Source organism: Trichosurus vulpecula, chromosome 4 (genome assembly GCF_011100635.1).
Source record: "Trichosurus vulpecula isolate mTriVul1 chromosome 4, mTriVul1.pri, whole genome shotgun sequence".
Taxonomy (NCBI): domain Eukaryota; kingdom Metazoa; phylum Chordata; class Mammalia; order Diprotodontia; family Phalangeridae; genus Trichosurus; species Trichosurus vulpecula.
In genome coordinates, this window is record NC_050576.1 from 199,760,033 (window position 1) to 199,772,817 (window position 12,785).

The window sequence follows — 12,785 nt, forward strand, 5'->3', positions numbered from 1 at the left end:
CGGAGCACTGGAGCTCAAGGGCTGCGAGCTAGGACTCTGAGATCGGGGATAGGTCATAACCGCACCCGCGCAGGATTGTTGTAAGGATCGGTTACTACATGTTAATCTCACATGAAATCAGTATTTGGAAAGCGCTTTGCAAACCTTCAAGCACTATGTAAATGGGACCTATCACTGCAGACTCAGCCCCGCCAGCTTGGCCTCCCTGCCTTTCTTTACACACAAACCCCCACCTTCTTTCTCCGTGCCTTTGCACGAGCGGTCCCCTTTGTCTAGAACGCACTCCCTCGATTTTGCTTCTCTCAGTCCTAGTTTCCTTCAGATCTAACCTCCGCCACCATCTTCTATATGAACCCTTTCCTGATTCCATTATCTGTTAATGATTTTCCCCCTTCACCTCCTCTTTTGACTAAATTTTATTTATTTTGTAGGAGGAGGCAGCTTGACCCAGAACAATGTTTTCCACTGTGGACCCCCGAACCAAGAAGTGCAAAGTCTGACTCCAAGGGGTGTGACAAAAATCCATAAGAAATTAGGAAGATTAATGAAGCCTGCTCCCATTCCATTTACCTTCTTCCTGGCCTCCGGTGTGCCCTACTTTTAACCCTGTTAGGGCTATTATAACCTAAACTTGGTCCAGTCATGCGTAGCAGTTGGAAAGCACAATTCCTTTGTCCCCCACTAGCCTCCCACCCAAATCCCCTCAGTGTGTGGGCTCTGCCATCCCGGGCAGTCAAAGGTGAGATCTTATCCCCATAGCCCTTTGCCTTTTTTGTTTTTGTTGGAAAAAGTAGTACAGGATGAGTTAATATGTATCGGTTGTGATGCAAATATGTATCTGATATCTCATTGTGTTGCCTATCCCCTCCAAAGAACCACACCTCCTCTGAATACCCCTGTTTCTGTTAGAGAACCACTATTCTTCCAGTCTCCTGGGTTCCCAACTTCAGTTATCTTTGACTACTCTCTCAACTTAAACTATTCTTTTCAAAGTTTCCAATGATCTCTTAATCAACAAATCTGATGCAAGTCCACTCTAGCTCTCATTTATTGGCCAACAGAAAGGTTTCAGGCCAAGCCCCACTTAGTTATTGTTTGGGCCCGGATTGGTTCCAAGCAAATGGAAATAGCAGTTGTTTCTGTTTTGGCCAGAAACCCTGAGGGTCTTCCCCTCCCAGATTGATTTTTTTTTTTTCTAAGTAAAAGAGGCCATTCTCTGCCTCAGTTCTTACCTAGCATTAATCACTGAACGGGCTTTGCCTCAGTCAAATTGAGACCTGGGAAAGACTTTAGCTTAAAAAGGCCAAGGTCTCCCACTGCATGGGGGACCATCTCCAGTCATCCTGATGTAAACCTTGCAACTGGACTCAGATGACTCTTGAGTGAGGCTGGTGATTTTGCACAGCCCTCCCACTTAAATCCAATTCACTCGCATGTCATGGCAATCACCCCCTGGATATCATGGTCGTCTTCAAGAATGAAGGACAAACAACCAGACCTGATGGACTTTCCCCAGTCATTATCCTTGACCTCTCTGCAGCATTTTACATAATTTTTCCTTGACTACACCTTAAGAGATACTCTCTCCCCACAGAAAATGGCCTAGGTGTGTTACCTATTAAAAAAACTCTTGTAAAGAAATAAAAAAAAAAGTCATGACATTTGCCCTGGAACAAATACAAGGGAAGAGGCTGCCCTGGGTTAGGGTTAATAGGAGTGATCACGTGTAAATCTTGGTTGGGCACATAAGCTTAGCTCTCATGTAAAGCTGAGAGACTGCTTGGCTGAGCCCTCAGAGGCTGGGGCACTCACCCCTTCTGTAAAGTACCCACATATAAAGGACATAAGGGAAAATAAGGGTACTATCCCCTGCTGTGTCATTTTACAAGGGAAGAGGCCTTGGTTGCAGGTTAAAAGGAAGAATTCTATGTGTAGCTACTGGTAAATAATACCGTGTGTTAGGTATACCTGGTAATGAAGATTCCCCCCTTTCCAGGGCTTGCCTTTGCTTCAAGGGCTTACTTTTACATATGTGGTCTTCTAGGTCCTCAAGTTTGGCCCTTTGACTGAATCCAAACTTCACAGAACAAATCCCCTTAATAAAAGAATTTGTTTTGTAAAACTTGGACTCAGTCAAAAGGCTGCACAAAAGGACCTAGAAGGCTTGAGGCCACAGGTTCCCTACCCCTAGTCTAGGTCAATTTATATTTATATTAATCTGTCTTAAGGGAATGTTATAGCCAGGGGGGCTTAAGTCTCCAGCCCCTGACCTCCAGCTATATTGACAATGTGGCTTCCAGGTCATAAAAAGGCTCATCCAGATGGAGTTGGCACCCTTCAGACTTGGACGATGTCTAAAACCACAAGTCACCACAATCTGCCCTACCAGACCTGACATGTTTGCATAGAATGGAGAAAGTCCCATCTCCCCAAATTAAGTGCTGCAGTGTCTTTGGCGAATATCCTTTCTGTGTATGCTATGGCTAAATAGACCTTGTGTCTAATTGCTGAATGACTAGTGACTATCTCATTTTGTTCCAACACTGAACATAAACTAATGGACTGACTTGACTCAAGACTTGCCCATTACAGGGAACTTGTGCTGGCTGGTTTAGGAATACTATCTCAATGAACCTTAATTGTATTTGTGGGTTCCCCATGGATTCAATTTGCTCCTCCTTCCTATCCTGCGCCTCCAATTGAACTGAAATGTTCCTTCTTTCTAATCAGACCCAAGCTTTTTCCCAAATCTCTGCCCACTCTAGCACTAATCACACAACATGGGCTAGTGACTGCCAGATTTTCTTTTAAATAAAGGAGAATAAAATATAATACCAATGAAAGGAGAGTGGGCAAACGGGAGAGCACTTCATTTGGATAGAATGCAACGAATGCACACGCAGAGCAAAATGGCTTCTCCTGCTTTTAATTATTTAAATTCCTCATAGGAAGAAGATAAGGGCAACTAATTGGAGTTGCTGCCATGCCTAGCACAGCAGAGTGGACATGAAGATAATGCCTTACCAAGTCATTAGTCTGAGTGGTCAGGCAGTCTCTTGGCCCCACTTTTGTCCAACCCAGACAGTTGCATTAAGCAGTGGTGGCAACCTGTTTCAAAAAGGAGCGGGAGAATCCATAGCTATTGATCCAGCATGTGGCTCAACTCTGGCCTGCCTACCTGGCATCGAGATGGAAATTAAACTCTTTAGCTTACTTCCTTTAGCTCCCCTTTCCCAGAAATCCCCCAACATACTCCATCATGAACTGGTGGACTCTGGGAGAGCACCTGCTTGAGTGTCTACCATCTCCCTAGACATGCAGGTGCTACGCTTTTATCAGAAGTTTTTAAAAAGACCAGAACAAATTTCCTGAAGTATTTAAAAATTTTCCCAATGAAGACTTTCAGCAGATTTTGAACCCATTTGCTGAAAAGAGAAAAATGCAATTAGTTTGCAAGGTCAATTGATATCAGGAAAGAGAAATTTGCTGGCTTATGTTCAACAAAAAACCTTTGCTTACCATTGGTGGAAGGTACTGAAAAACAAAGACTGATTTAGTAAGTGTGGGAACAACGTGCTTCTTGCATTTGAGGCCATATACATCCTTGTGAAGTATCTTCTTCAGCTATTACGGCCATTTAGAACAAGCATCCAAATAAACTGTACTTATAATGAGACCTTTGAACTGCTGTCACAAAATGTCAAACCAAAATTTCCATGTATAACGAAGTATATTCAATCATATTGTACCTTTCTTGGTAACCCCAGTACTTGGCATAGTGAGCAGTTAAATGCTTGTTGACGGACATTCCTTTGACTAAGATATCATTAATACTTTTAGTGAGAACAAAAAGGGGTTTTAGGTCATTAATAATGAAATCATACTGAAAATATTTTATTTACTCATTTAAAAAATTTCTATTTTGTGTGTTTTATAATACACACAATTATAAGTTCAGTAGTACATATATAATTATAAATAAATATACATATATTAGAATTATGTGCTTAAATTCTTGACATGTGCTACATGATCAGAAAAGTTTGGCAAGGTGGTCTTGGAGTCAGGGGAGGCCTGGGTTCAGGTCTCACTTCTTATATATGACCTGAGGGTCATATAGTCACAACCTCTCAGAATCCCCAGGCAAGTCTTGATCTGCATGTGTAGTGGGAGTTTCCTTATCAAGAATTCCCTCTAAAAATAAAATCACAGGTCTGCTCTAAAATATATATATTTTGTATGTATTTATATACATGTCTCCCCAGATAGAGAATGTAAGCTTCTTGAGGGCAGAGACTTGTGTGCTTTGTCTTTGTATCCCTACCACTTAGCCCAAGTGTCTGGCATATCGTAGGTGCTTAATAAATGCTTGTTGATTGACTCATTAAACAAATGTGTAACAAGTCCCTCTTATGAGCAGGGCTGTGTGTGCAAATGCTAGACTTTAGACAGAAGACCTGGGTTCAAAATCTTGACAGTTTTCCTTCTCTAGGGCTCAGGGAGAGAATTATCTTTGCTCAGTCTACCTCCCAAAGTGTTTGTGAAGAAAGGATTTTGTAAACCACTAAGTTCTTACTTACCAGTAAATATGAGATGAAAAAGACAGCCCCTGCCCTCAAAGAACATACAATCTAAGTAAAAGAAGACAAGGTGCACTGAAGGACAATCCTTCAGCAAACTTTACCTAGCAGCATGTGAGCCAGGTTGGTGGGTGGTAAGGGCTGGTAAGGTCAGGTACTTAACTGTGGGTAAGCTACTATGCACCTTGCTAACAATGAGTTAATATGCACTTCACCTAGTGGCTAGCAATTTGGGTGTTTTTTGGCCCATTCTCCACTGGCTCTACAACAGGGGGGGAAGGAACCAAAGTTAAATAGTACAAAATGAGAAAGCACCCAGGTCTTGATTCCCGGTCCAGACCTTTTCCCATGGTGCCTCCTTGATCATTTATCTTTTATCTGATTCAGTTCTTGTGGTATCAGGTATATCAGGGGGTAGGGAGGGAGAGACTCCAATAGATTATCCACTTAACCAATGAAGCAGGTAGGTTGACAGTCACCCTCCTAGCATCAGTAAGGTTAGGAAGAGAACTCTGACCCAAATGCAAGTCTTGCAAATTGCCCAATGAGAATCCCGAACCGTTCTACACTGTTCTACAGCTCACACATGGGCCAAGACCATTGCTTTGTCCTTTCAACCAACTCCTCCAGATTAAGAAGGTATCCTTATTCCTACCAAATGACATGGTTCTTTTGCCAGGGCTACAGCGACTGTGGCTGGCCTCTTGGGGGAGTTAATGTATCAGTTTGATTCTATCACCCAGTTAGAGAAATTTACTCCACTTAGACACAGCCTGAACTGAGTGGGTGGGTGGGTCCCCTCCATCTGTTTATCTTACAGAGCAATGTGGACACTGAAGGACCAGAGAATTCCACCTTTCTAGGTCCTCTTGATCTTTGTGGTGGGAGGAAAGACAGATGAGATCCAGATTAAATATTCTGGAGGGGTCCTGGACCACTGGTATGGTAACTCCAGAAAGAGAATTAGGGTATTTCTGGGTCTTTTGAGGAAGTGGCTCCAAAATTAAACTGCTTCCATCTGCATGACACCTTCTAGAGCCTCCCACTGTGCAAACTGATTCTCTGTCCTTGGGCCTTATCTTGCACTGGGATCATCACCAATATGGGGAAGTGGGAGTGGTGTGGAGTTAGAAATGTTGGGGAAGAGAAAGTAGAGCAGTGACCTAGGGTTTTGGGGTCAGAGAAAGAGACCTTTGTGTGGGTAAACTATGATTTCAGGGATCAGCTTTTTATTAGGCCTTTGGACTGCCCACCTTGTAAGGGTTGTTGTTCTTCAGTGGTGTCCAACTCTTCGTGACCCTGTAGACCACACTGTCCATGGGGTTTTCTTGGCAAAGATACTGGAGATACTTTCCTTCTCCAATGGTTTAAGGCAAACAGGTTAAGTGACTTGCCCGAGGTTACAAGTTAGTAAGTGAAGTGTCTGAGCCTGGATTTGAACTCAAGTCTTCCTGACTCCAGGCCCATCACTTTATCCACTGATCCACCTAGCTGCCTCCTATCCTTGCAGGGGAGGGGGCCACCAAAAAAAAAAAAACCCAAAACCTTTAAGACCTGGTATTTAGCAGCAATATATGTGCCTGCTGGCCCACGCCAGACTCCAATCTTGCCCTACTGTTAGACCATGATTTCCGTCAGAACTCCATGTTCTCTCTGACAGTCTTTTACTCATCTTTATATTCTCTGAGATGGCTGGCATGATGCCTGGCACACAGTGGGCACTTGACAAATACCCTATAAATCTGAATTCCCCTCTGCCCTATCAGGAAGAACAGTTCAATACAGGGGCTTGTGCCTTAAAGCATCCCTGCCTTATAGCCAGGATAGGTAGGATTTTAGCACAGGGAAGCAGAGAGGTGCAGAGTAGGTCCACATTCACTTGATGATGAGAGAGGGGGTGCCAATGAGGGCGCTGACTCATCCCTGCTGGGCAGAATCAGGGCCATGGCACTCCAGCCCTGCCTGCATGCAGCAGAACAGAGTAAGTTCAGGTCATGCAAAGAAAATCAATTCTTAAAGGTCCCTGAGAAAGCTTTTTTTTGGAAACTCAATCCAGTCAAATCAGCAAACAAAATTCCACCAAGACTGCTCCTGCCAAATGGAGGAAAAAAAAAAAAAGGGGCGGGGTAAGGGAAATAAAACTTACCCCATACTTATTTTCTGTGCTTCATTAATTCACCTCATTAGTTCAAAGAGTTTTATAGCCAGCTGCTCCAAGATACAATGTCCTTGTGTATAATTCAAACATACTGTTTTTCTTGGTCACTGCTAGAATGAATCTGGTTCCCTCTGCCCAGTGCTGCCCATAGCCTCCCCTAGTTCTCTCTAAGATGGATCTTGCTGCTCCTTCCTAAGAGGTGAGAGAGGCAGGGGACTGGGAAAAGATACAAGCCAAGTTCCTCTTTCTGGTCACCTCAAGGGGAGAGTCAGGGGTTCGAGGAGCCTTCTGATCACAGGGTAAGAGAGCATAAGAAGCTAGTGCTTCATTGGGCCCTGAGTGGGGGGAGACCAGAGGGACATAGTGAGGGCTAGCACAGAAGGACCCAGAGTCAGGGAGGACTGGTGGTCCATGCACCCTCCAGCTCCTCAGGCTCAGACGCTTGTGACATATGTCACATACATGACTGTTGAGTGTGACTGAGTCACAGGCTCCTCTGTGTATCTCTGGTTGAGTTCCTTTTCTGGAGTAGGTTCTTCATGGACTCTGTCCATCATTTGCTTCTCCTTAGTCTTCTTGCAGAGGAAGAAGAAGCTGAGACCTATGAAGAGAGCAGCTGAGATGAGGAAGAAGCTGGACATGTAGAAAACATAGCTGAAGTTTCCAGTAGTGTCCAAAAGCAGGCCTGTATGGGAGAGGGAAGCCAAGTTGAGGGAGGGGAGGGATGCAGGGACCTCAGGAGCTATTTCTGAGGTTCCTCTTCCCTGATAAGACTCCTGGGTCCTGAAAAATCATGTAACTGACATAACATTTTCCTATTTACAAAATGTGATTCTCTGGGAAGTGGCCAAGGCAAGTAACATAATCACCATTTTATAATTAAGGAAATAAAGTTTGCCCTAGGTCATAGAACTAGTTAAGTGGCCCCGCCAAGGCTTGGATCCAGGCCTTTGGGATCCAAATCTCACGCTTTTCTCACTACATCATCTACTTAAGTCAGACTGTGTGGTATATGGCATTTCCCTTCCCTGGGATTTGAAAGGGGCCTTAGATACCATCTAGTCCACCTATCTTTTTTATAGATGAGTCAAACTGAGGCCTAGAGAGATTAAGTGACTTGCCTGGGATTACAGAGACAGTAAGTAACAGAACCAAATCCAGAGTTCTTTCCATGATACCACACTTATCTATCCCCTCTTTTTTCCTCCCAGGATAAGTTCCCTTTCCCAGATACCACCCCCAGCATCCTTCCCCAACTGGTAACCTCCCTATCCTCACCAGCAAGTGGAGGAGATATAAGGACCGTGAAACTCTCAAGGACGGTGAAGAGGCCCAGGGCACTGGAGAATCTGTTCATGGGCACTATATCCATGAGCACCTGGAAGAGCAGAGCCCCGATGCCACTCATGGAGATGCTGTACACCAGGCAATAGAAAACCAGCACAGAGAAGCTGCCTGAGATGACACATATGAGGTTGCTCAGCCCATTTAACAAGACTGCCAGGGCGAAAAGGTACACACGGCGACCAGCAAACATTGACCGGCCAGCCACCACTCCGATCATGGGCCTAAGGAATATGTTGCAGATGCCAATGATAGTGATGAGTAAAGCAGCCTTGTGTTCTTCCACATTTTGGCTCAAGGCAAAGGGTACCAGGAAGACGTGAGGAACTGCGAAGCCCATCAGCATCCATACCACACCCAGGGTGTAGAAGCGGTAGCTGTGGTTCTGGAGGAAGACGTCAAAGGCCAGATGTCGCTGCACAGCCTGACCGCAAGTCAACAGTCGACCCTGTTCAGGGACCTTGTTGGGTGGGGGACAGGCTGACTCAGTCTTAGGAGCTACAGGCCTCATGACAGCCCCACAGATGCAGCAATGAAGCAAGATCCCACCAAAGATCAAGAAGGTGCCTCTCCATCCGAAGACCTCCAGGAGGTAGCGGGAAATCAGGGGCCACAGCGAAATACCAATGGAGACGCCAGCTGAGGCCAGTGCATTGGCCAGTGCCCGATAGTAGAAGAAGTAGTGTCCCAACACTGTGATGCCTGCCTGAAAGCTGAAGGACATGCCCAGGCCTGCAGTGGAAGGAAGAGATGCCATGATCCTTCTAGATGGGTCTTCTAAAGCTTTGATGAGAGTTGAGGTCCATTCCCCACACCCAACATTTCCTTAAGGTGACAGTTTTGCCCCTTTCCCCGCCCACTTACTAGCCCAACTAGACATGGCTTGGACTCTAGCCCATGACTGAGGCTGCTCCTGGGAATAAGCCAGAGATCACTTCTGGAGCAAGCCAGAACAGTACAGCACCCCTGCCTTCAAACAGCCTGCCCATCTGTTTCTCTCCCCAACTACACTCCTCAGATCTTCCCTTCCATCTCCTGTTATGGCTCCTCCAAGCCCCCATCCCACCAAACCCCAGACTTAGGAGGTTAGGGGGAGAAAGAGAGAGGGCAGCTGATGGCTGTCACCTGTGATGAATCCGGCTGTGATGTAGAGCTCGCTAAGGGAGCGGGAGAAGGAGCTGGCCACAAAGCCTGAACTGGCCAGGACTCCCCCAAGCATCACTGTCACTCGGCAACCAAAGTGCTCCACCAGTATACTGCAAATGGGCCCTGGGGGGGTGAAACCAGAAAGAAAGAGAGTGGGGCAGGTTAGGGATGGAGCCAGAGGGAAAATTTGGAGTCCTGGAGAGTAGCACACATTTAGGGCATGAGGACACATTTGGACCAAAGGGAGCTCCTCCATCCTATCCCATTCCATAGGATCAGATGAGCTCCAAGTTGAAAGGAATCTCCAAGTCTAATGTTTTCCTGAAATGAAATCCTTTCTGCAATATTCCCCAAAAGACTTATTGGGGTCAAAGGGAGCTCTTCCATCCTATCCCACTCCATAGGAATATATAAGCTCCAAGCTAAAAGGAATCTCAATGTCTAACATTTTCCTGAATCAAAATCCTTTCTGCAACATTCCTGAAAGTCATCCAATCTATCTCTCTCTGTGTCTCTCTCTCTGTGTCTCTCTGTCTCTTTTCTCTCTCTCTCACTCTCTCATGTATATATGTGTGTGTGTGTGTGTGTGTGTGTGTGTGTGTGTGTGTGTGTGTGTATGCCTCTAGTGATGTTGAACTTGCCGCCTCCCGAGGCAGCCCATTCTACCATGAGGCACTTAAGTGGTACGATAGATAGAATGTGGGAGGACACGGGGGCAGGAAGATCTGAGTTCAAATTCAGCTTCAGATACTTTCTAGTTTTGTGACCCTGGTCAAGTCAATTAACCTGTCTGCCTCAGTTTCCTCATCTGTAAAATGAGGATAACAGCACCTATGTCACAGGGCTACCACGAGGATATAATGAGTGAGGCTTTTTGCAAATGTTAAAGCAGTATATAAATGCCTATTATTGTTAATTGTTGTTATCATACAGCTCTTTTTGTTAGGAAGTTTTCCCTTTCACAAAACCTAAAGCTGCCTCTTTGCAAATGCTTCTAGTTCTGCCCTCTAAGGCTATCTCAGGCGATCTGTTTTTCCCAGGTCTTGTGTCCTAAGCAGCTTATTAGGTTGCATGAAGTTAATGATTAAAAGCTTATGTGTGGGTAGCTTTCAGACATGGAACCCTGGAACAAGGATTGGTTAAATCCATTAAGGTATGCTTAGGGGGCAATCTTCCAATCTATTCCTGTATCCTTTTTTTCTCTACCTGATGAGGGCATCCCACAGTCTAAGACCTAGATATCTGGAAATGAGCTAACACAGGTCTTCTGCTGCTGGGCATCTAACCAGGACAGCGCCTCAAACCCCACCTCACCCCACCCATCCCATTAACTTTAGTCCCATTTCCTGTGCTCACCATGACTCAGGGCTTTCTCAAATGTCACCTTTCCCAGTGACCTGGCAATGTGAGAAAGAAAGCATGAGTGTGTGTATAGATTAGAGGTGAATGGGAATGTGTATGTGGATGTGAGAGATTATGTGTGAATGTGTATAGGTGTGGGTATGTGTAATAGTGTGGGCATGATAATATGGATGTTTGTATGTAATCAACCAGGGGGGTGTGGGTGTGTGTATACATAGTAGAGAGAGTACAAGAGTTGGAATCACAAATGTGAGATTTGAATCTGTAACCTGCTAGTTTCATGACCTTGAGGAAGCCAGTTAAACTCCCCAGCCACCTCAATTTCCTCACCTGTTAAATGGGGAGAATAATGGTTATCTGGAATTGTTCACAGTAAGAATTAAATGATGGTAATGAAAACTCTGTCAAAGTAAAGAGCTGCCTGATGCTGTTCAGAGCGTTAGGAATTGGTCCAATTCTAGAAAGCAATTTGGAATTAAGCTAAATTACTAAAATGTCAATACCTTGGACCCAGAGATTTTGCTGCTACATATCTACCCTTAAGGAGGTCAATGATAAAAAGTCTCATATATTCCAAAATATTTATTGCAGCACTTTTTGTAGTAGCAAAGAACTAGAAGCCAAGATGAAGGCCATCAGGCTGAACAAGTAGAGGAGCATGAATGTATTATTGTGCTGTCATATATATGAATGTGATGAATACAGAGAAGCACAGGAAGACTTGTATGATAAACTGATGCAAAATGAAAGAACCAGAAAAACAATGTCTACAATGACTATAACAATGTAAATGGAAAAAAATAATAAGATAAAAAGTGAAATTATTGAAATAATGCTTAAATTATAATGACCAGGCTTGGCCCCAAATAAGAGCTGTAAAAATTTACTTCTTTCCTTCCTTTGCAGAGTTAGGGAATTATGGGTATGGAACATTGCCTGTAATGTCCGATTTGGTTCATGTGTCGATTAGTTTAGTTGAACCAATTTTTTAAAATCTTTTAAAAATTCTGTATTATTAGAAATATCTTCCTGGCAGGAGGGGTAGATTGAATAAGTTAAGTCAGTCAGTTTGATCCCCATTAATTAGTTCAACATTCCACAAATACTTATTAGGTAGCTATTATGTTCTGGGCATGTGTGCTAGGAAGGAAAAGATAAAAATGAAACAACATTTGCCCTCGAAGTAGCTTACATCTTATTAGGAGGGGAAGGAAATAAGCATGTATTAAAGACCTACTATGTGCCCAGCATTATGCTAAGAGCTGAATAGATATGTCAGTTGATCCTTACAACAATCCTGTAAAGAAGATGCTATCATAACCCCCAATTTACAGATGAAGAAACTAAGGCAGACAGAGATTAAGTGACCTGCCCAGGGTCCCACAACTAGTAGGTGTCTGATTCCAAGTCTAGTGTTCTGTCCATTGTGCCACATAAGTTAGGGTATTTAAGGAAACATCGACATGTATGTTAAAGTCTCTTAGTATGAAGTTAGTATATGTTAGAAGTTGGGCTTGAATCCAGCTCTTCCAGCCACCATTACCTTTGTATAAGGGGCCAGAAATCCATTCCTTCTTCTCCTCCCAGGGGATTCCCTGGACTAGGGTCTTTTACCCCCCACTGCTGGAAGATGAGCCAAGGACAGGTAGTCTCTGTTCCCATCTCTCTGCCAGCTCTTGTAACCTACCTCACCACGACAACCTCATGAGAAAGCAAGGAAAAACATTCCCTTGTGATTGGAAGACAGCTGGGGGACCCAGCATAGCATGCTCTGGGCCAAGTGAGAGGGGAAGAAAGGGAGGGAGAGGAAACCTGAACCAGCCTTGTTTATCCTCCTCATTCTTACTATCTTGGCCCAAGCCAAGGGAGGTAGTCTGTGTGCAGGGTGTGTATGTGTGTGAAATAGACCCAGTCCAAGGGGTTGGCAGAAGATTTCCTCCCCTTTCAGGCACTCTGAAGAGCCTGGCTCCTTGCCCTATTCTTCCCTGGAGACCTCCTGGAACTGGCTGAGGTGAGGAATGAAGCAACACATTCTAGGAGGAGGTTACTAAGACAAAGACTGAAACCCACACCCCTGCCAGGAAGCAGATACCTAAGTAACCTCTAGGGACCATGGGGGAAAAAAAGACAGTCCCAGCAGAGGCTGATTCAGGGCCTGAGAGGGAGAAATGGTTTACATTTTTAATACCCTAAAT

The 12,785-nt window shown here is 44.5% G+C and overlaps 1 protein-coding gene across 2 annotated transcripts in view; it reads right to left on the bottom strand.

The window, feature by feature from the left end:
* Positions 1-12,785, bottom strand: part of SLC16A5 (solute carrier family 16 member 5) — a 34,190-nt gene that overhangs the window by 4,623 nt on the left and 16,782 nt on the right. Inside the window, exons 3-5 of one of the 2 annotated variants that reach the window (XR_005010120.1) lie at positions 9,208-9,351; positions 8,017-8,814; positions 6,727-7,423 (exon numbers count right to left, since the gene is read on the bottom strand). Coding sequence is in view for 1 of the 2 variants with exons in the window: in XM_036753431.1 (XP_036609326.1) it covers positions 7,173-7,423; positions 8,017-8,814; positions 9,208-9,351 (1,193 nt within the window). In the remaining variant the exon portion in view is untranslated. Of the gene's footprint in view, positions 1-3,822; positions 7,424-8,016; positions 8,815-9,207; positions 9,352-12,785 lie in introns of those variants that run through there. The other variant, XM_036753431.1, reaches the window with a different exon arrangement.